The 24,257-nt window shown below is 45.2% G+C and overlaps 1 protein-coding gene across 1 annotated transcript in view; it reads left to right on the plus strand.

The window, feature by feature from the left end:
- magi1b (membrane associated guanylate kinase, WW and PDZ domain containing 1b) overlaps window positions 1-24,257 on the plus strand; it is a 180,362-nt gene that overhangs the window by 65,099 nt on the left and 91,006 nt on the right. The window contains 1 exon segment of the mRNA XM_072666558.1: window positions 12,405-12,521. Within this exon segment, the coding sequence (XP_072522659.1) occupies window positions 12,405-12,521 (117 nt within the window).

The following is a 24,257-nucleotide window of genomic DNA, read 5'->3' on the forward strand; positions in this document are numbered from 1 at the left end:
AGTCAACACGTGCAGTGAAGTGAGGTGTGACCTTTAGAGCTTTAATTCAATAGGTTTGCCAGAACACTGCCTCCGCCATGTTTGACAGATGTTTGATGTTTTCCAACATAGTCTAATCTGGCTGGTCTTTCTGGTCTTGGTCTTGCACAGATATGGAAAAATAGGTTATTTAGGGGTTACATATCTCAGTTGATGCAACGACCTACAATTACAGCTTCAGTGCGTCTTAGGAAAGAAGCTACAAGCTTGGCACACTTGTTTCTGGACATTTTTGCCCATAGCATATCACTGCAAGCTCTGTCAGGTTGGATGGGGAGTGTCGGTACACAGACTTTTCTTTTCAGCTGCTTCCACAGATGTTCAGTTGGATTCAGGTCAGGACATTCACAGACCTTCTCAGAAGCTGCTCTGTTTTTCTTTTGGCTGTGTGCTTTGGGTCGTTGTCATGTTGGAAGGTAAACCTTCAGATTTTTCAGCTTGACCGTATGAAAATGATTACAGGTGTAGGTTGCATAGATGCTGGGTCTTTCCATAAGAAAGTTTATAAAACAATTCTTTATAATAATTCTCATTCAGACATGGCATAGTTATGTGATAAAGCATGATAGTGGTTTGTGACAAGGTGGTAAATGGTATCCTAAAATGGCTACAGTTCATCTAGCACACATGCCAGTCAATTAGTATTAATACTGTAATGTAATGTTATATATATATATATATATATATATATATATATATATATATATATATATATATATATAAATTTTTATTATTAATAAATAATATTATTTATAATTTATTCATTTCTAGGCTGCTCCAAAGGCTCAAATGATGTCACTTCCTCTTTGTGTTGCCATTTAAAACAGTACATTTATTTATTAACAAAACAAGTTAGCGTAACAGGGTGGTAAGACTGTGAAACTGAGGGACACACAGAAGACTTTTATTTGGAATAAATATATCTTATGTAAACAGGGAAATAAATAATCCTGAAAATAAAAGTCTGGTATAAATATAAGGCTGTATTTACGGACACAAATTGCACCCGGTTCGTAGAGACTCTCATGCGTTTGTGAGTGTGTATGCATGGGTGGGTGTGTTTATGTACTTACCTGGTCAACCACTAGGGTGCAGCAGACACAAACCGTCAGGTCTGAGAGGAACAGTGGTTGCCATGGTGACGAGCCAGAAAGTGACGCAGACTAGTTGTGATGAAGACTCGTGCAGAGGGCAGTATCAAGCTAAGACTGAGTCAAAATATGAACACACACACACACACACACTCGAATACATGCACTGTTGTGGTCTCCAAGATAGTATGTGCTTCCCTCAGAATGATCAGTGTTACACCCTGTGTCCAAATGTTTGCGGACACTCCTTCTGATGAATGAATTCAGCTACTTTAAGTTGCACCCATTGCTGACACAGATGTGCAAATGCGCACACACACACACACACACAGCTTGTCTAGTCCCTGTAGAGAAGAACTACCAATAGACTACAATTCTCTAGAGCAGATGAACATGAACCCATTGGCACCATGCTGCTGCCTAATGTCAGGTGTGGGCTAGAGGGGTATAAAGCCCTCCAGCATTGATAGAACGGTTGGACAACAACTGGAAGAATGGTTGGTGCTCCATCCAGTACTTTTGGGATTTGTTGCAGATGAGGGGAGATGGTGGTCTTCCAACATCTTGACTTCACTAAGATTGCTCTTTGTCGCTGAATGCAATCAAATCTTCACAGCAATGCTCCTCTGAACTCTAGTAGAAAGCCTTCTTCCCTGGACAGTAGAGGCAGTTACTCCAAGAAAAGCAGGATAAACCCATTGTTTAATACCTCTGAGTTTGGAAGAAACAGTAAATGCCAGGTGTCCCAATACTTTTGTCCACATACAAGTAAGATACATAGAGATATTCTATATCATAGAGGCTTCATAGAGATGTTCTATCAGTAGTTATAGCTATAGTGAGTCTCACTGACTAACACCAACGTGGTGTTGAAGGAACTTATTAAAGCACACCTTCTGCTGGCATGTTCTGCTGATAGTGTGCAGCATTGGCTCTGGGGTGGTGCGAAGGCCGCTCGGTATGAGGCTGGACGCTCCACAGGCCTTTCTGAAGGGCAGCTAGGAGGGAGATTTTAAATGGGAGTAATGAAGTACACGCTCCACGGTATTTAACACAGTCTTTCCTACGGTATGCATGTAATTAGGCCCAGAGAGAGAGACTGAGAGGGGGAGAGTGAGCTCACAGAAACCATCATTAACTCTCCTGCAGTGTGAGTGTATATGTGTGTGTGTGTGTGTGTTTGTGAAAAAGACTTGTTGAAAGAAATGTGGGAGTAAATCCTTTTGTGCATGAAAGCCAAATGTAATGTGTCTGTATGTGTGCACACAGTGCTGCGCAAAAGCATTGGGGACATGTGTAAAGCAGGGCTATGTAAAGCTCAGGAAGCCCAGTATTCCCAGCTCCTTTCCAGCTCTAATCAGTCCGTCGTTAAGGGTAATCAGGTTAGGTGCTGGTGGAACTGAACGCAACCATACAGTGCCTCCATGTTCTCATGTCCAAGTTATCGAATCAGGTCAGCGGTCAGAAGCAACAGCTTCAGGTAATGTCCACATCAACCATTTTTTAACCATTTGGACACCGAGAAGATGAGGACTGACGCATGCCTCCTCCAACACCTGTGCTACCAGCCATTACCTGTTTTCAAACTGCTGGGCAACCGGGCAACCAACGGACACTGAGCAGAACAGCCAGCATCACACTAAGCTGATGTGGGGAGAGGGAGTGCCATCCACCCACGCCGAAGTAGCAAGGCCAATTGTGCTCCTTCAGGCTCCGGCTGCAGATGGCAGGCAGCATGGCCCGGCTAACCAACACGTTCCTATGGAAAGCGTCGGGTTCCCAGCATCACATTGAGCTGACGTGGTGAGCGAGAGCGCCATCTACCCACCCAGAGAGAGCATCAGACCAATCTAACATTTGTGCTCTCCCCGGCTCTGGGTGCTGATGGCAAAAAACTTGACCTAGGATTCAAACCGAGGGAATTCAAACGGGGGAATGGCCAGACTGGTTGGAGTTAGGCTATAGTAACTCTGAGGTACACAGCTGTGTACGACTGAGGTGCGCAGAAAGGCCTCTCAGAAAGGCCACACGTCCAACCTTGAAGTAGATGGGCTACAACAGCATCACGCTGAGCTGATGTGAGGGGAGAGAGAGCAAGCCATCTGCCCACCCAGGAGTAGTAAGGCCAATTGTGCGCTCTCAGGCTCTGGGTGCTGATGGCAGACAGCATGACCCAGGAGTTGAACCAGCATCCACTTTACCGCTCTGAGCCCCATGAGCATCACTCCATAGTGATGAGCAGAAAAGCATCTCATGAAGACCACGCATCCAACCTTAAGGCGGCTGAGCTGCAACAGCAGAAGACCATGTCTGGTTCCACAGACTGGAAAGCTGAGGCTGCAGTGGGCACATGCTCACCAAAACTGGACAGTTGAAAACTGGAGAAATGTAGCCTGGTCTGATGAATGACCTTTTCTGGTCAGGCACACAGATCATAAGCTCAGAGTTTGCTGCCAACAGCATGAATCCATGGACCCAACCTGCCTTGGGTCACCAGTGCAGGGTGGTGGAAGTCGTGTAATGGTGTGGGGAAGGTTTAGGGGTATACACTTTGAGCCTGCTAACCCCAATCAATCCTTGCTTAAATGCCACAGACTGTTTGAGGTAGTGTTGTTGCTGACCATGAGCATCCCTTCATGGCTATATCTCCTAACGGCTACTTCCAGCATGATGCTGCATCTGCTCAACAAAGTAGAAGTCTCAAACTGGGTTCTTTAGTGTTCCTCAGTGGCCTTCCCTGTCCCCAGACCTGAATCCAGGAGAATACTTTTGAGATGTGGTAGAAGAGATGAAGGCTGCAAGAGTTGTGTGATGCTATCATGTCAACATGGACCAGAATCTCAAGAGATTGTTGCCAAAATCTTATGGAATCTACGCCATGAGGATGTGAGGCTGTCTTGAGAACAAAGGGAAGTTCTGCTCATGATTGCCGCAGTGTCTGAAGCCACCTTCTCCATTCATTAGGCGATCAGCAGCTTGTCGTCGGGTTCCTGCAGGCCAAACTCATGTTTTTATGTATTGAAGGAACTGTTCAAGTCCAGAGTCTGCTGGCTCTTGTAGTTTCCATCAGCAAAACCTCAGTGAGGAGGACGAGGCCAGCCTGGTGCTTATTGGGTTTCCTTTTTCAGAGAAGTGAGCAAAGATGTCAGCGGCCATTGCTGGAATTCATTCTCTCTCTCAACCCCCCTCCCCCCCACCACACAGATACACACAAGTGCTGTTATAGGAGGCCGATCTGTCTGATGCTGTAATCAATGCTGCCCAGGCTGTGTTGGAGTATTCATCTCATGTATCATATTCCTCCAGACGTCTGGAGACTCACTTTGTCTCTATAACTTGAATTTATAGTACCGTCTGGCTTCAAGGCCAACAGGCGTCTTCTAAAGAGGTATGCGTGCTGAAAGCAATGGACAGAGGCCTGCTCACCTTGAAGCTCTGTAATTTATGTGGACTTTGGGGAAATGGGACCACGGCGTGATTGAGCGAAGTGTGGATGCTGGAAAATGTACGTAGAGCTTGAGGATGAATCTGAGTTTTTTAAAAGGAGTCGGTTTTGTAACACCTGCCTAAATTTAATTTGGTTTTTCTGACGTTACAAACCCAGCTCATTAACATAGACCCGCCCATTTAGCCCACAGTGGTTTCGTCTCGCCCACTTACACTGAAGCGAAAGACTTCAGCCTATAACCAGAGAGCCACGCCATAGAAACACGGTGAAATACCATTGAAACTATGTAGCAAGAGCCTAGCAGCTGCCTGGAAGAGGGAATGGCATCGCTATGGTGTGGCTGCTAAGTGGTTGCTAGGTGCACGCTTTAGTGTTGACGATGGGTGTTTGCTGTCATCCCGGGTGGTTGGGACAGTGGCGCTTAGTGGTTGCTAGGATGTAAATGATATGTACCAGTGATATCCACATGTGATGTCCACTATGTCTAAAAGTTTGTGGACACTCCTCCTAATGAATGCATTCAGTTCACTCTCTGGAGCAGAGGGACATGGACCTCTTGGCACCATGCCAGAGGTAATTTTGTATGAGTTGAAGATGTGGAAGAGGTGCAGAAGATCTGGAGATCAGCAGAAAAGGTTCAGTCGAGGTTATACCACACACACATATCAGCCTGGACCTTGGTTTGAATGAAGTACAATGCAGGACAGCCAATCAGAGCAGGTGACTGACATATGTATCAACCTTAAAGGGACAGTAACTGCATTTTGGATTCTAAGAGGTAGCTTCATAGAAGTGAGCTGAAGGTACTGAGGCTCAGGGAGGACTGAAGGTCACCAGAAACCCCTGAGAGCACTAGCCAGCATGACTCTGCGTTTCTTTGAGAAATGACATCATTTAGCTGTTTTATTCGTACAGAACCACGACCGGTTAAAAGCTCAGACGATGACGACGACGGCAGCAGCCTGGCCTGCGAACCAGGGGTCCTGAGCAGATGCTGTGGTGGTCGCTAAGCTGCTAATTGGGGATAAAGTGAAGCTGGGGGGAGGGGGGTTACAGTTTGCTTCTCAGCTGGGGGTACTGTGATTATGACCATTTCCTCTGAACCTGTTTTGAGGATTAATTAGCCATAATGTGTTGGCGGAGCTAGCTGCCAGCCACAGATCACGGAGTGCAATCAAATTCTCACAGCAGTGCTCCAAAATTGAGTAAAAAGCCTTCTTCCCTGGACATTATAGACAGTTACTCCATCAAAACTTACATTTTTAAAAAAATATGATTTAATACCCTTGATTTCGAAAGAAAATGTGAATGAGCAGTCCCAATACTTTTGTCCACTTAGTGTATTTGAGTGGGTTTACGTACCAAAAACCACCATAAATCATATTTGTCATCATTTTGCTCTCATTATCCTTCACAATTAAACAGATTATTGTAGCTTAATGGCGTATATGTAAACATACATATGTAAATGAGTTCTGTTCTGATTGGCTGCTCTGTATCGTGTCTGTTTCAAAGAGCAGTCCAGGCTTAAACACTTCTTAACTATAGAATGAATGCGCCTACCAGTACCCACCAGAACTGGTGAACCAGTGACTGGGTCATGGGCACCCAAGGGTCATTGAGGTGATCCATGGAGGCCCCACCTCCCAACCTACAGGACTTAAAGCATCTGCTGCTAACGTCTTGGTAACGTCCATGCCTGTTTCGGGGGCTACACAATATTAGGCACGTTAATTATCATGGCTGATCGGTGTATGTGGAGTAATTGATGGTCCTCAAGGATTAGAAATATGTAGTTTAAAGGACAGTGGCTCTGTAGTAATTAGCTGGCGTGTCCCCATAGATGGTTTGAAGAGCAGCTTTTTGACGTTTCCTACATCTGTGGGCTCAAAGCGTGGCTTTTTAAGAGCAGTTTCAAAGATTTTCCATTCTCTCAATGCCTCGGTGACTGAGCGAGGAGAACCCAGTGAGCTGTTGGGCGCAGAGAGGAAACTGGAGGTATTATTCATGAAACGATGATAAATCAGAAAGATTTAGAGAAGTTTCCAGTTCCATTGCACTCTGGCACACTCTCGCTCGCTCTCTGCTGAGTTGCTCTCTGCTGAGTTGCTCTCTGCTGCTGATGTTGTGATTGCAGTGCTGACAGGCAGGGAGTTTCTATAGGCTGCTGACATTGATGATAATGGTGATGATGATGATGATGATGAAGGTAAAGGTGCACATATTTGTCACTGTACAGCGAAATGTGTCCTCTGCATTTAACCCACACACACCAGTGAACTAGGGGCAGTGAGTACACACACACACCCAGAGCGGTGGGCAGCCAACTCCAGCGCCCGGGGAGCAGACAGGGTAAAGGGCCTTGCTCAAGGGCCCAACAGTGGCAGCTTGCCAAGCCCGGGAATCGAACCCACAACCCTGTTATCGATATCCCGGCGCTCTAACCGCTGAGCCATAAAAAGATTGGACGCTTCACGATTTTGCGTGTCATCCTGGTTGGGTGATGGTCCAGTTCAGATTGCGTCCAGAAAACAGCAGAAGGTTTGTGGTTGGTCTGTGGCACATTTGTGTGCTGTAATTGGTGGCTTGGGTAATGTGTAGAATTGTCCTACCCAGGCTCCACCCACACTAACGATGTTTCACAGGTACTTACGTACTCTACAGTACGTTTGTACGTGGATTTTGAAAATGTCCCTTCAGAAAGTACATCTATCCATTTATATCATAATAACTATTATTATAACTATTATAATAACTATAATACACACACACACACATATATATATATATATATATCATATTTATATTTAGTTTGGTGGAGCTAAACGCTCCATCATTTTGTAAAAAGCCTTCTTGCCTGGACAGTAGAGGCCGTTACTCCATCAAAACTTAAACTTTTTTAAAATTATTATTTAATATTCTTGATTTCGGAAGAAACCGTGAATGAGCAGTCCCAATACTTTTGTCCACTTAGTGTATTTGAGTGGGTTTACGTACCAAAGTAAAGGCTAAAAACACTCTAACACTTTAACACACTTAACCTCTCCTTTAGAGGAGGAGTCCCTTCAGAAAGAGGCTAAATCTGTTCATTTCTACTATAATAACTATTATTATAACTATTATAATAATATAATTATAAATATATAATTATAATGACTATAATACACATGAATATATATTTAGTTTGGTGGCGCTAAACCTTCGCCCTTACTGTTAGCGGACGACATTGTGTGGCAAGAATCGTTTCTTGTAACATATTTATTAACAAAAAAATATTTATGAATTGAACATTGGTAGTACAGCGCAGTCTTTCAGGGATTATTGCTTTAATCAGTTCAGAAGGAAATTTTGGACACAAATTTTCAGCCATGTGAGGACGCACTAGTCAGGGGTGAGAATTATCAACGTACACTTTTCCTGCTTTTAACACTTTTTTCTGCTGTTGGAAAATCACTTGATATACCAAAAAGCTACAAGGAGAATGTGTGTTAAAAGTTTATGAAATAAAAAATATATTTATTTTGAGATGATTTGTGCTTTAAGATGGTTTTGTGATGGAGATGCTACTCAGTCAGTTTCTGAACCTAAAGGCTAAAAACACTTTACCACACTTAACCTCTCCTTTAGAGGAAGAGTCCCTTCAGAAAGAGGGTACATCTATGCATTTCTACCATAATAACTATTATTATAACTATTATAATAACTATAATACACATGAATATATATTTATACAAAAAAGCTACAAGGAGAATGTGTGTTAAAAGTTTACAAAATAAAAAATATATTTATATTGAGATGATTTGTGCTTTAAGATATAGAAAACATATAGGAAACATTTTATAATGCTGTTGTTAGCAATAAGCTGTTTCATGATGGAGAGGCTTAACTGCACCAGTAAAAGGGGAATGTAGGGTAACTTTTATTATTTTTTATATTTACATTTATGACATTTGGCTGACGCTTTTATTCAGAGCGACTTACAAGGTTACTCGTATTACAGAGGAGGGCCAATGTAGTGTTAGGAGTCTTGCCCAAGGACTTTTACTGGTGTAGCGCAGCATAGTCACCCGGACCTGGAATCAAACTCCAGTGTTTCACGTGGTGTGATGGCTCCGTTGCGCCACACCAACCTGCGACGTAAACAAGAAAATACCAACACACACATGTTCGTGTGAGCTCCCATGTTACATTTTGCCTCCAAATCCCAGTAGGAATCTACCAGGAATCTGCTGGAAGTTGCTGGGACGTCCAGCGTAGAGTGCAAATTTCGGGTGGGGATGGTTTAGTGATGCTAACGTGATTGGGTGGGAGGACTTTAGCTGAGTAGTTTACGTACCCTCTTTTAACGTCACATTTAACATGAGCCTCATCCAACTCGCATCATAGCTTTATAATATTTTAATGCTGGATTAGTTTCGTAACGTTCAAGTTCATAACTTTAAACTATTGGTCCAAAATGAACCAATCAACTGCAAATACAGTCCATTACAGCCTACATGACTTCCTGTGATTCCATAATATCCACTGAAATGCGGAAAATCCCGGAATGGTGTACGGAATTCTGTGCTCTTGCGTACAGCTCTGATCTATTAGGCTGAAGGGGATTTTCCCCCAACATTCCTGGAAAGCTTGTCTGACCTAGCAACAGTAGCTATGAACGACACATTTGTAGGCGGGGCATTGTCGTACAGGTCGTTTCCGTTCCTGAAGCAGCTCTGGGTAAGTGACGAGCCTTTGACCGAGATTCTGGTATTTGAGAAAACACCGTGAGCAGCGGAGTTCACCGAGTTCACAGACCTGTGCTATTCCAGCAGTGCTCAGCAGTAGTGCTGACTAAAGGTCTGAGAGGTAGAAGAAGCAGAGACGAACAGGAAATCACACACACACACACACACACACACACACACACTCTCTCTCTCTCTCTCTTTCTCTCTCTCTCTCTCTCTCTCACACACACTCTCTCTCTCTCTCACTCACTCACTCACACACTCTCTCTCTCTCACTCACTCACTCACTCACTCACACACTCTCTCTCTCTCACTCACTCACTCACACACTCTCTCTCTGTCTCTCTCTCTCTCTCACTCACTTACACTCTCACTCACTCACACTCTCACTCACTCTCACACTCTCTCTCTCACACTCACTCTCACACTCTCTCTCTCTCACTCACTCTCACACTCTCTCTCTCTCACTCACTCTCACTCTCTCTCTCACACTCACTCTCACACTCTCTCTCTCTCACTCACTCTCACACTCTCTCTCTCACACTCACTCTCACACTCTCTCTCTCACACTCACTCTCACACTCTCTCTCTCTCACTCACTCTCACACTCTCTCTCACACTCTCTCTCTCTCACTCACTCTCACACTCTCTCTCACACACACACTCTCTTACTCACACTCTCTCTCTCACACACACTCACACACACACCCCACACACACACTCTCACTCTCTCTCTCTCTCGTTCTCCACTGTAATTCACACACGCTGAGTCTAAAATTGAGGATTATTCTTTGACTTATTTCTGGGTTTCTCTTTATTTCATTATTTATTTAGCTGGCTTTGCCTCCTTCCATCATCTCGATCTGAGGGTTTGTTTACTAGCAGTGCTGCGCTCTCAGTGTTTCCATGGCAACGGGATCCTGTGCTTTTCAGTTCGGCGGACTGTTTGTTCATCTACGATGTCTGAAAAGATGTCTTGCTTAGTACATTGGAGATCGCTGTAGGTGGGGAGGGAGAGCGAGAGAGAGGATGTGAGAGAGAGAGAGAGAGAGAGACCCTGACTATGATGTATGCACATGAAATCTATTCTCCGACTGTAGCTATTGTAGCTATTTTCGGCCACCTTAGCAGTAGATTTTGTGTCCCATTCTAGACGTTTGAAGTGGGGTCGGCTGAGTGGACGTTACGTACTGTTGTTACGTACTCTGATTGTGGAATGTGCGGCGGAGTATAGACAAGGTGTCCTAGCATGATGAGCTGTATTGGGATAGTAGAATAATGAGAATCCATTATAACTGGGTGCAATGGCAGGCCGATGATGCTAGCCAGATGCAGTGCCCGGCCTGTGAAGCTAACCGGGCGATCTGGCTGGCCGATGATGCTAGCCAGATGCAGTGCCCGGCCTGTGAAGCTAACCGGGCGATCTGGCTGGCCGATGATGCTAGCCAGATGCAATGCCTGGCCAATGAAGCTAACCAGGCGATATGGCTGGCCGACGAAGCTAGCCGGATACAGTGCCCGGCCAATTAAGCTAACTGGGTGCAGTGGTAGGCAGATAATGCTAGCCGGATGCAGTGCCTGGCCAGTGAAGCTGACCAGGCGATATGGCTGGCTGATGATGCTAGCCAGATGCAGTGCCCGGCCAATGAAGCTAACTGGGTTCAATAGTAGGCAGGTGATGCTAGCCGGATGCAGTGCCCGGCCAATAAAGCTAACCGGGCGATATGGCCGGCTGATGATGCTAGCCAGATGCATTGCCTGGCCAATGAAGCTAACCAGGTGCCATGGCTGACAGATAAACCTTGTTAGGTGCTATGGCGTGAGCTGTGCTTCGTTGGGAGAGTGAGGTAGACTGAGCTGGGGAAGCCAATAAATCTAGCTGGGTGCTTGACTAAAAGCTAACTATACCAGACCCTGCTACAGTCTCTTGAGCTAGCTAACTGAACGACGTGCTGATGGAGAACATCTAGAGGGCAGAAACATTTATACATGCTAAGCTAGCTTCTATGCTAAGCTATGCTAGGCTGTGCCATGTGGCTGTAGGCCATCACGGTGCTGTAAACCACCCAATAAAGGCAGTAAATGAAATCTTTTTGTCTCCACAAGCCAGAAATCAGTGTGTTTCCTTCTGAGGGAAAATAACAGGGTGGTAAATAGGCCTGTAAAACCGCATCTGAGCATTTCTTACCTCAACCAAAGTCACATACCAACTATTTTACATCAGAGGTAACTACAAATACTCAATACATGCCTTCAGTTTCACCTGTAATGTCCTCATTTCGTTTTGTTGTAGGGTCCTTTCAGTAGAACAACTGCTCTACATCACTTTCCTATTACCAGTCCTTAGTTAGGCCCTTGTCTTTACTCGTAGCTGTCTGGAACGGATCTCCTTTGTGTTTAATAAAGCCGACTGGTCTGGCGTTGGACTGGGTACCCAGGGGACTCACATTAACACATAAAGACCATTTGGCTGTTGGCATCTTTTTTGCAATAGTGCTGGGTAAGCGATCTGTGTCTTCCAAACAGATGGTCTAGCTGAGGGTGGGAAATTCTTCACATGGCCTGGCTGTGATGGTGCAGCTTCCACACACACTATTACACAAAATCCAGACAGACACGCACATACACACACCACGCAAGCCAGCAAGGTGTCCCCATGATCTGGAAAGGAAGTGTGTTACTATGCGTTAACAGCCTACGTCACTTTCACAGCCCCATTCACTCCCATTCAGTTCCCATCCCATTGGCGTGACCGGAGTCGATGAGTACGTGAATACGTAGCTGCCCTTTTCCAACACATCACTGTGCGATGAATTATGGGTACAAGCTCTACTGGCTGCTTGCTAGTTAATGTTAATGCTAGCTAGCGACGCGAACTGGCCGCTAGCCAATGGGATAAATCATAGCTTAAAGGAGGGCTGCGCTTTGCGGGGAAGTCAATGAAGCTAACGCAACGCTATGGCTGGCCGATGTCACTAACCGGGTGCTATGGCCGGACGATGAATCTTGCCGGATTTGACCTTTCATAGTTTTTGACCTTTTAACCCAACCCTAGCCGCATACCCAATTATTGACTAACCCATTTTTCCATTTCCGCAGGAAATAAGCTAAATAAGGACCTAAAGCACTACCTGAGCCAGAGGTTCCAGAAGTCTTCAGATGACCACAAGCTCCAGCAGACCATACGGGACAACCTCTACCGTCACGCTGTGCCTTGTGAGTGAATCTTCTGCAATACTGTATACACTATATTTCCAGATGTTTGTGGACACCCCTTCTAATGAATGCATTCAGCTACTTTACGTTGCATCCATTGCTAACACAGGTGTGCAAATGCACATATACAGCTTGTGTAGTCCCGGTAGAGAAGAACTGCCAATAGAATAGGACTCTGTGGAGCAGATAAGCAGGAATTGAACTGTGGAGCAGTGGAACAGTGTTCCCTGGAATAATGGTTGGTGCTCCATCCAATGCTTTTGGGATGAGTTGGAGATGAGGTGGGGTGGTGATCATCCAACATCCTGACCTCACTAATACTGACCTGGACAGTAGAGACAGTTACTCCAACAAAAGCAGCAAGTCTTTTATTAATACCCTTGATTTCAGAAGAAACAATGAACGAGCAGGTGTCCCAATACTTTTGTCCGTATAGTGTATATTATGCAGCTCTACTAGAGGTAGAGGCAGACTTGGATCATAGCCAATGTTACAGAGAGTAGACAGCAGTGTGGTCAGCTTTATTTATCAGTGGCTTGTCGTCCTCTATTCCCTCTGGTTACATCAGGACGTGTGTGAACTTTCGCTAGCGCTCTGGAAGTTAGCTAGCAGAAGCTCAGTAACAGGAAGTATCACGGCTCAGCTGTCAGTGTGTGTTGCTGGGGTCATTAGAATGTGTGTGTGTGTGTGTGTGTGTGTGTGTGTTTATTAAGGACATGCTGTGGAATCCAGAATGTGTTTGAGTGGGTGGCAGCAATGTTCCCTCGAGAGGTTCAGGGATCTGTCTGTTATCATACTGTTTAAGCTGTGCAGGTGTGTGTGTGTGTGTGTGTGTGTGTGTGTGTGTGTGTGTGTGTGTGTGTGTGTGTGTGGATGGTGGAAGTGATGACTTATGGTCTTCTGGAGACCTTCCTCTTTGCTTTTTATGGTGATTTCTTTTTTATTCCTTCCTTACCCAGTTGAATCTGATTGTGTTGAGAACGTCCCTCACCTGATCAATAACTTCAGATTGGCTCACATGGATCAATAACAGCCCTGATTAAACCCACGCTGGTCTTCAGAGCCGTGCCTCTGTGACAGCTGTGATCACATTTCTATGACGTTTAATCAGATGGCATGTTTCCTCTTCTCGGGTTCGGCTTTATTAGTAGGGAGGATTGATCTAGTCGACGGCGGAGTCGGAGGAGATGCTTCTCACCTCACGTCTCCTCTGTTAACTTCTGTTTACTTCTCCTGTCCTTCTGTTCTTTACTTTTCTCCTCTCCTGTCAGCTCACGTATCAATTCCTGCAGCTCCTCTTTTCTCTTCTTGTCTCCTCTCTTCTTTCTTCTTCTCTTTTGTTTCTTCTCTCTTCTTCTCCTTTGTTCTCTTCTCCTTTCTTCTCTTCTTTTCTCTTCCCTTCTCCTTTCTTCTCTTCTCTTCTCCCGTCTTCTCTTCCCTTCTCCTTTCTTCACTTCTCTTCTCCCTTCTTTTCTTCTCCTTTCTTTTCTCTTCTTCTCCTTTGTTCTCCTCTCCTGTCTTCTCATTTCTTCTCTTCTCATTTTTTGTCTCTTCTTCTCGTTTCTTCTCTTCTTTCTTCTCTTCTGCTTTCTTCTCTTCTCTTTTCTTCTCCTCTTTTCTCTTCTTGTCTCCTTTCTTCTCTCTTCTTCTCATTTCTTCTCGTCTTTTCTCCCATTTTTCTCTTCTGTTCTCCTCCCCTTTCTTCTCTTCTCCTTTCTTCTCTTCTTGTCTCCTCTTTCTTTTCTCTTCTTGTCTCCTTTCTTCTAATTTCTTCTCTTCTGTTCTCTTCCCCTTTCTTCTCTTCTCCTTTCTTCTCTTCTCCTCTTTCTTTTCTCTTCTTGTCTCCTCTCTTCTCTTCTCCTTTCTTTTTTTCTTTTCTCCTTTGTTCTCTTCTTTTCTCTTCTCTTCTTTTCTCTTCTCTTATCTTCTCCTTTCTTCTTTTCTCTTCTCCCTTTTTCTCTTCTCATTTCTTCTCTTCTCATTTCTTCTGCTCTTTTCTCCTTTTTTTTTCTCTTCTTCTCCTTTGTTCTCCTCTCCTGTCTTCTCACTTCTTCTCTTCTTGTCTCATTTTTTGTCTCTTCTTCTCGTTTCTTCTCTTCTTTCTTCTCTTCTCTTCTGCTTTCTTCTCTCTTCTTATTTCTTCTCTTTTCTTCTCCTCTTTTTTCTTCTTGTCTCCTTTCTTCTCTCTGCTTCCCCTTTGTTCTCCTCTCCTGTCTTCTCATTTCTTCTCTCCTCATTTCTTCTCTTCTCTTCTCCTCTTCTGTCTTCTCCTTTCTTCTCTCTTCTTCTCATTTCTTCTCTCCCATTTTACTCTTCTGTTCTCCTCCCCTTTCTTCTCTTCTTGTCTCCTTTCTTCTCATTTCTTCTCCTTTCCTTTCTTCTCTTGTCCCTTGTTCTCTTCTTTGCTCTTCTTTTCTCTCAGTACTTCTCTACAGATACTAGACAAGCTGTGTGTGTGTTTGTGTTTAGGTACTTTACTAAGTTGCAAATCGATGGGTACAATGTAAAGTAGCTGAATGCATTAATTAATTAACTCATGGTGCTGGTCAGACCTCAGTGTTTGGTATCCTGATGGACAGATGAAGCAGTAGCTTCCACCAGACTCCTGCAGTAAGCAGTAGGTAAACCAGCTGTGTGGACTCTTGTTTGGAGCTCCTGTGGAGCATCTGCCTGTTCTGATTAATGACGTTCTGTCAGCTGTTCCTCTGTCCATGAGTGACCGTGCTCTACAGAAGCCAATTAGTTGGAGTTTAGTCAGATGGCTCACGAAACGAGCACTAACTTCATTTACCCGCTTGTTCATGAGAGCTGATGAATCAAGATTGCATTCCATAAACTGCTGAAATATGGTTCTATATAAGTGTAATTATATGCCATATATATGGTTATATACGTGTGATTAGCAGCTACACATGAATAACCCGTATGTAGGCTATGGGCCATGCTACACAATTTGCCTCGTCTTTTGGATTTGACTGAGGTTTGCCACAGGCTTCAAACAGTCTGACCTGTGCCATGCACAACGAAACTCAATCCTTGAGCGTCTTGAGCTGCGAAAAGATCTCATTTTCTACAGGATATGATGGAGTTTTTAACCACATGTTAATTTGCACAGGATTAATATAACCTGAGGTTCGTTTTATAGCTCGTTTTACCAAAGATAAAAGACTAGGGAATCTTTATGGTTATGAATAAAGGGGATCGCAGTTTGAAAAATGATAGACACTACCCCACCTAACCATGTAAAGCTAATGTCGATAGGTGGAGGAAGTGTTGGGAGTCTTGGTACCTGTGGCATTAAAGTGCTTTTCTGGTGATCGGATCATGTTTGTGTGCTTTTCTATGAGGGAAAGTAAAATCGGATCTCCTCTGGGAACGCTAGGAGCGCATTTTAATGACTAGCGTAAAATGATTGCGGTCAAAGTGGATCCAGATATTATCCAGATGCAAAAACAGTGTAAACAGGCCCTTGATGAAGGTCTGTGCCGGAAAGGCTGTGCAATTAGAATTAGGCTGTTTTCACCCCCTGGTTAAATCAGACACTGGGTGATTTTCATCCCTGGTGCGACTCGTTTGGGCAGGTGTGAACACAGTAATCACACTCTGATGTGGACCAAAACAACCGCACCGAGACCCCTGAGAGCAGCCGGTCCCGGCCCGGTCCCAACTGGATCTGGAGAGAATGTGATCGGACCTCGATCTGATCCAGCGATCAGGTGTACTCTGCAGGTTTGAGGTGGTTCCCCTGGTACACTGCGCTACTGCAGCTGTGCAGAAATGCTGTCTCTGCTGTTGCTCGGCTCTGTGTGAAAACGGGCCAAGCCACCCTAACTGATCTGGACCAGAGAAAACCAACTATGGATGTAGCCACCCTGAGAAACTGACTGTTCACCCATTCCACAGCAGTCCAACGGAATTCAACCTTCTCAATTGACCCAGCGAACACACACACACACACACACACACACACACACTTATAGTCACAAGCAATGGGCACCTGGGGAGCAACTGAGCAATTAGGTGCTCAAGGGCACCTTAGCCAAGAATATAGAAGGAGGTCCTTCACTCTGCACCCCCCCCCCCCCCTCCCCTCTCCACTCAACCCCAGTTCCTGATGGTCCAGGGAATCAAACCAGTGACTTTCCAGTCCTAAGCCCACTTTTATAAACGTTAGGCCACGGCTGTCCCCAATTGAACCCCCATCCGAGTCTGACTTCCCAGAGGAGGGCAGTGTTGTTACCAAGTAAGCTACACCAACCCCTAACGTTGAGCTGGGAGTCGAGTTAGTAAATCCAACAGAACTACATGAAAGTGTGTCTCTCTCTCTCTCTTCTGGGCGATCGAGCTGATGTTGTCCGTGTGATTGATGGACAGGAGACAGCTGGAGAAGCTGGGTTGGGGGTGTAGGGAGGCCCGCCTCTCCATGCCTTATTTCAGGGGTATTGTGCAGCCAGCTTCTTACTACCATTGGCCGTACAGCCACGCTTTTCAGGCTGGGAAAGGCAAACACTGGTCCTAGACCTATGAGGGGTCCTAGCTGAGCTCATGGAGTGTTAAATGGGGTATGGACTGAAGACCACCCTCCACATTGTGCAAGTGTGATGCTGGTTTAGCCGAAGTTTAGAGAATACTGCAGTTTCTGCTTTTCTGATCGAATCAGCTGCTTGTGTGTGTGTGTGTGTGTGTGTGTGTGTGTGGGGGTCAGCTCGTGGTGAGGCGTGAGTGTGTGTAAGGGTGCAGCTGCCGCTTTGTTTCCTGATGGCCTGAGCAGTGGGTCGCCTTGCCAGGTGGCCAGTGGCTGAGTGTGTGTGTGTGTGTGTGTGTGTGTGTGTGTGTGTGTGTGTGTGTGTGTGTATGTGCATGGAGGGGAAGGTCAGTAGGTCAAGGGTGACAATAAGGATTGGTGACCCGGAGAAGGGCAGCTTTCACTGCTGTGAGAAACTGTGTGCCTTACTAAAGGTCCGTCCCTAAAGTAACGGCCTGTTTGAGCGTGTGTGTAAGCTTAGTTAGCGCAGTTGCTAACTTAGCAACTTAGCTGCTAACTAGTTCTGTAGTTTGTTGGGTAGTTCCTTGATGGTTGAAGTTTAGATGGTTAATGTTGGGTGTTTATCTGGCTAGTTTATAGTTCATTAGTTGGTTAGTTAGTTAGATGGCTACTCTGTTTATAAGCCCGGCTAGTTGAGCTCAGTTGTTAGTTGGTGTTAGTAGTGTTGGTTAGTTGGTTGGCTAGTTTGTTAGGTTGGTTGACTTGTGGACAGTTGCTTTGTAAGTTAGCTGGCTAGGGAGTTGGCTAGTTGATTGCTTTGTTAGGAAAATGTCTGGTTGATAGTTTTGTTAGTTGGCTAGTTTAAATTTGCTTTGTTAGCTGGCTAGCTAGCTGGCTAGTTGATCGTTGTGTTAGTTAACTGGATCGGCAGTTGGCTAGTTAATAGTTGCTTTGTTGGTTAGCTGTCTACTTAGCTGACTATGTAATTTGTTTGGTGATGATTGCTTTCTTAGCTGGCTAGTTAGCTGGCTAGTTAGCTGGCTAGTTAGCTGGCTAGTTGATCGTTGTGTTAGTTAACTGGATCGGCAGTTGGCTAGTTAATAGTTGCTTTGTTGGTTAGCTGTCTACTTAGCTGACTATGTAATTTGTTTGGTGATGATTGCTTTCTTAGCTGGATAGTTAGCTGGCTAGTTAGCTGGCTAGTTGATCATTGTGTTAGTTAACTGGATCGGCAGTTGGCTAGTTAATAGTTGCTTTGTTGGTTAGCTGTCTACTTAGCTGACTATGTAATTTGTTTGGTGATGATTGCTTTCTTAGCTGGATAGTTAGCTGGCTAGTTAGCTGGCTAGTTGATGGGTACTTTCTTAGCTGGCTTGATAGTTGGCTAGTTCATAACTGCTTTGTTGGTTAGCTGTCTACGTAGCTGAGTACGTAGTTTGGTGATAATTGCTTTGTTAGCTGGCTAGGTAGTTGGCTAGTTGATGGTTGATTTGTTAGTAAGCTGGCTAGTTAGCTGGCTAGATGATAGTTGCTTAGGATGTGTCCCAGTTGCGTAGTAATTACTAGTGCTAACTGGTTTTCGAGAACATGGAAAAAAGTGTTGTATATATTCCGAGATTCATGGTACATACTCAGGACCTCAGACGTTTTTTGAATGATGGACACTATTATCCCACATGGCAATGCAGAACGTTTGACGTCTGGAAAAGTTGGAGCGTCAGGAGAACTTGCAGTGATGTATGTTGGCATAGCAACGCTTCATCACTTCCTTTTAGTACAGAACGGGTTAGTATGTTAATATTTTATGTACTAACCTCCCAAACCCACACTATTAAGATTACTATATAGTCCTTACTTTAGAGTATTAGTGCTCAGTTTGCGATTGGGACACAGCCTTAGGTAGTTAGCCAGCTGTTACTCCACAGACTGCTGTTACTGTGGATTCTGTTCATTTCTACCTTTCCACAGTTGATGCCGCTGAAATCTGCACACTCAGCCCGAGACATGATGATGCACTGATGCATTCACACCCCCTGTGTGTGTGTGTGTGTGTATTTGTGTGTGTGTGTGTGTGTGTGTGTGTGTGTTGTCAGTGTGGTTAAATGGCAGAGCGCTTCTCCTCCCTCCTCTCAATTAGGTGCTCATATTAGCATCCCGACCCGACAATACAATCTTAACCTCCGACAAACCTCCCTCTGGACACCTCCTCCCTCCTTCCCCTCTCTCTCTCTCTCTCTCTCTCTCTCCCACTCCCTCCCTCCCTCTCGACTGGCTCTCGGCAGCAGTCGTCTGGTGTTAGCTGCTCAGGTTGCTGCTGCTCCAGCAGATAGCCAGACCGGATAAGCTCTCTGTTTTTTCAGAGGGGGGGGGAGTGTCCAAGGTCTCCATATTTCTCCAAAAATCCAGGCAAGTTTTACATCTTCTACAGATCTACACTGTTCCTTTTTTTGTCCTCTGTCTCTGTCTTCATCCTTTCCTGAAAGGTTGCCACTGATTTTGCAGCTAATGGACTGGAGGGACGGGGGGAGTGGTTGCATCGGGGTCTGTGTGAGGGTGTATATAGGCTAAAAGACTGGACAGGGTGCATGGGGGGATGGTTTGGGGTTGGGGGTTGGGTTGAGGGGGGACTTGGACGGAGGGAGGGATGGAGAGCGAGAGAGCAAGGGAGAGAGAGACCGAGTCAGACTCGTGCATTGGTTCACATCTTGAGCTGAGAGACAGATGGCTGTGTGTCGGGGCAATTTTTCCCCCAATCTAATTCATCCTGAGGCCATTGTGTGGAGTCCCATAAGGGCACGGACCTTATTCTTCCAGTGAGGGTGTGCGTGTTTGTTTGTGTATGTGTGTGTGTGTGTGTATAAGCATGCCGGCGTCTGTGTTTGTGTGTGTGTGTGATGGAATGGCGGCAAGGGCAGGGTGTATGAAGCCTTGTCGCCTTCCGCTCCAGCCGTGATCAGCTCCAGATGTCACCTGAACAATAGCGGCGTTCTCTGGCTCAGCAAATCAAACCCACTGCGCAATGACACCAGACAGCTCGCACACGGTGGGTGTGTGACCCCTGCTCATGTAGCCAGGCTATATGGTCATCTGGTCAATTTCCATGTTAGAAAACCCACAGCGATCCTTGGGCTACCATAGCAACTACACCGAGATTTCTGTGTGTATAGCAAGCGTTGCACACGGTAGGCTATGCATTCTAGGGCTAAATGCACATTTCAGCCATAACATTAGTACCACTGAATGAAGTGGACAAACATTGATTGCCTTCATCTACAGCGGCATCTGTCAAGGTGTCTGACCGCCAGCGAACAGTCAAACGCTCTTGAAGGTGATGTGTTTACAAAGCCCTTATCAAAGCGTCTCAGATCCGTGACCTGCTTTTTTAAAGGCCAGACGACGATGGGTCAGAACATCAGACATGGTCTTGTGGGGGGTTTTCTGGTATGCAGTGGTCAGTATCTACCAAAAGTGGTCCAAGAACGAACAACCAGTGAAGCATGCTTCAGGATCATGGACACCTAAGGCTCATTGATGCGATCCATGAAGGCCCCACCTCACAACTGAAAGGACTTATCTGATCTGCTGTTGACGTCTTGGGGCCAGAAACCACAGGACACCTTCAGAGGTCTTGTGGAATCCATGCCTCGAATGGTCAGATCTGTTGGGGGACTCAATATTAGGCTAATTGGTCTAATTATATGCTGCCTTATAAGTTAGCGTTTCTGTCCACTTATTAATTTTCTGACATTAAAGAGACCTGTCCCGTCCAATCACAGTCTGTTCTATGAGGACCAATGCTAAGTGTGCTACATCAGTAGTTAAATGGCTAACAAGGCCCAATAACTCTCCTAGCCAGTCTAAAAATAATCGCTTGGTGTAAAACTGCTGCTTTTGCTCATTTATTGAAGTGATAACCGACGATTAGCTTAACAGCTCAGCTTCTCTGCCTCCTATCTGCACCTCCCGATCCAACCAGAGGGAGCTAGCGTAGTGGCATTAGCATGTGTGCTAATCTCAGGAGATTTGTCTGCCATCTCCTGCAGCGCAATCAGTTTGGGAGCTGAAGTTGAGAGATGGGGGTCTGAGAAACATTCCGGTTGCTAGTCATCGCTGATTAGCAAGCTAATCAACAGTCTGATCTCATGACCGCCCTAGACGCTGGTCACTTGCTCCTGTAGTTTAACTTGTCCGATTTGCCGAACTCCCAGGGACTGGGAGTATTACACATACATTATATGTCCAAATGTTTGTGGACACCCCTTTCAATAAATTCATTCAGATACTTTTAAGCTGCACCCATTGCTGACACAGATTGTCTAGTGCCTGTGGAGAGAAAAGTACTGCCAATAGAATAGGACCCTCTGGAGCAGATGAACACAAACCTAGTGGCACCGTGTCTAATGCCAGATGTGGGCCAGAGGGAAATAAAGCCCCCCAGCATTGAGCTGTACAGCAGTGGGACTGTGTTCTGTGGAATGATGGGTGGTGCTCCATCCAGTACTTCTGGGATGACTTGTGGATAAGGGGTAAGATGGTGATCATCCAACACCCTGACCTTATTAACAATTAGCTGCTTTTGTCGCTGAATGCAATCAAATCCTCAAAGCAATGCTCCAAAATCTAGTAGAAATACCATGAGGACTTTAGTGTTGTTCTCAGCTACACCACACCAACCTACTATTCTGATTTCAACAACCGGCCTACACCAAGACCGGCAATTTGAACCACATGAAATCCGATTAGTCAGATCGCATGGAGGGTGGTCCTAAATTTTCAATTTGAAACCACATACAAATGTGCCTTGAATCAGATTAGTAACATTGGAGGTCATGTGGCTTTTTCATGCGTTCACACTGCAAAAAATGTGGATATGGCAAAAAAGCATTAGCACTGTATGCTAGTGGGATCCATTTCAGGCCCATAAAAACTGTGGAAAATCAGACGTTTCCATAGAAGCTATGGAAAATGTCTTGCTTTTGTATGCAGATCTTTCCTTCTGTTGAAAATCACTATAAGAAACCGTGGAGGAACCTTTAAAGGCGCTTTGCCGAACATTTTTTTTTTTTGAAGAAGAAAAGGGTTCCTTGAAGGTTCCTCAAAGCACCTTAAAAGGTTCCTCCGCGTTCTTCAAATTGAAGAATCCCTAAAAGATTCTCAAGGAACGTATCCTTTTAACAGTGTTGTGCTACAGTTGTACTAGCCACATGCTCTCTTATGCGCTCATACCCACACATTCCTAGTTCTAAATCCCTTTCCGGATTCATTTGCAAGTCAAAGGCGTCCAGAGAAGCTGTGGCTCGGCCTAAGAGTAGCAGGGAGTGGGAGTATTGTGTTTGGATGGGCCGGTTTTACAAAAAAAAGAGCAGCAGAGAACAAAACCGAAAGAATGTCTCTTTAAACACTTTCCTGTTGAGATCATCGTCTTGTACTGAAGGAAGCTATGGTAGCTAGCATTGATCAATTGAGACATTCAGGGATGTCCCGAGATCAGATGTGTAGAGTCGTCTCAACCTATTAAGATCAGTTTTGGCGGGAGTTACTACTGACCCTAGATCAACGCTGAAGGGGCGAAAGCTCCATTCTTAGCTCTCCATGGCTAAGAATGGCATCCACGCTTGGACGCGGCGATTAACCTCCCAGAGGGCGACATGCATTCACTACGACAGTGATCAGTTACCCTTCACCAAAGACGGAGAAGGCACATCTGCATCTCAACAAGCCTAGGAAGACATATGCTAGCATCATTAGCCTAGCTTCTGTTTCCTGACAAAAGCATCACCTAGCATTACTAATCTGGCTTCGGCCTTCGGTATATGATCATTCATTCATTCATTTTAAGGAGAGTCAGCTCTTCGGTAAATTAGCACTTAGCATGTGGAATCCAAGGATGTGGCTACAGCATCGGTACCAGGGCTTCAGGTTTTCATCTGCATCTCTCCACTTCCATTGGAGCCGCAACGAAGGCTGAAATGAGAGACCAGGCCTTTGCAAAATGGTCAGAACTTACCTGGGAGATTGTTCAGGAGGTTAGCGAGGGAAAGTTGAACATTATGTAAAGAGTAACTCCCTCCCAAGGCGAGCTCCAGAGTGGAACCACCGCTCCATGGCGATTGGAGATGAATCATACTTCAGTCCCCCAAAAATAGCAGGCCAAGCAGAAGCTAGGGGACGCACTGCACTCCTGTAGCTACCTGTGGCCTAGTTTCCTCAGGATTCAGCCCGGGATGATGTGAGTTCCTTTGTAGTTTGGAAAGGAACAGGGTTGTTTACGCCTCTGCTGTTAGTTATTCAGGGCCGAACACTGAAAGAGGGGAAAACTAAGGCGAGCATTAGCCCTGCCTCAGGCATGTAACGTGTTTCTTTAGGATCCAATTTCTATTTGGATCCTAAATATTAAAAAACAATGTTTCATGTACTTATGTACGTCCATTGGCCTTTGATTAGCCATGTTTACGTTCAGGCTAATGCTTGCCTCAGAAATAAAATCTCTAACGCTTCACTGAGGGCAGTAGCATGACACTAATATTAGCCTTTCATGACCTCTGACATACACCTACTTATCATCACTGTAATGCAAAATCCTTCTGTCTCCAAAATGTCAGCTCTGGTCAATTTGGAGCAATTCCATCATCGTGAAATTTTGAGAACAACAGCCAGATTCAAACCATGTCAAAAAGTGAGACGCATGGAGCTGCATTTTCGAGTATCAGCAGCAATGTACACTTATAAAGGGTAATTCCATCAAATGTTAGATGTCATAAAAGCCTCTTTTGTCAAAACCCACGTCATTTTACCTCAACTGAGGCGTGTTGGACTAAGCCTTTTCTGAAAGTCTTTATAGGTTTATGTCTCTATTGACTTCTCCATGGACACGGTCAGTGAAGCATTAGCGTAACGGCGTTATGTACAGCGCAGACGGTCAAGTCTGAGGTTAAAAATTTGAGCTTGAGTCATATTGTACATGTACTGAGATGCCCGGTGCCAACTGTTCCATCCCGGTTCCGCCTGACCCGGCTCTCCACTACCCTCCTGCCCGCTGTCCCGGGGCCTCGCGTTGATTCATCCTCACCTCACTGCAGGACTCTATCACTCTCACTCTCACTATTTTTCCTAATTCAGTTTAGTCTTATTGTGGTTTTTATTCCTGTTTGGATTGTTATTATGATCCGGTGTCGATCTGAGCAGGATGGGTTGCCCCTTTGAGTTTGAGTTCCTCATAAGGTTTCTTCCTCTCGACCCACTAGCTTGCT

This window comes from Salminus brasiliensis, chromosome 21 (assembly GCF_030463535.1).
Source record: "Salminus brasiliensis chromosome 21, fSalBra1.hap2, whole genome shotgun sequence".
Taxonomy (NCBI): domain Eukaryota; kingdom Metazoa; phylum Chordata; class Actinopteri; order Characiformes; family Bryconidae; genus Salminus; species Salminus brasiliensis.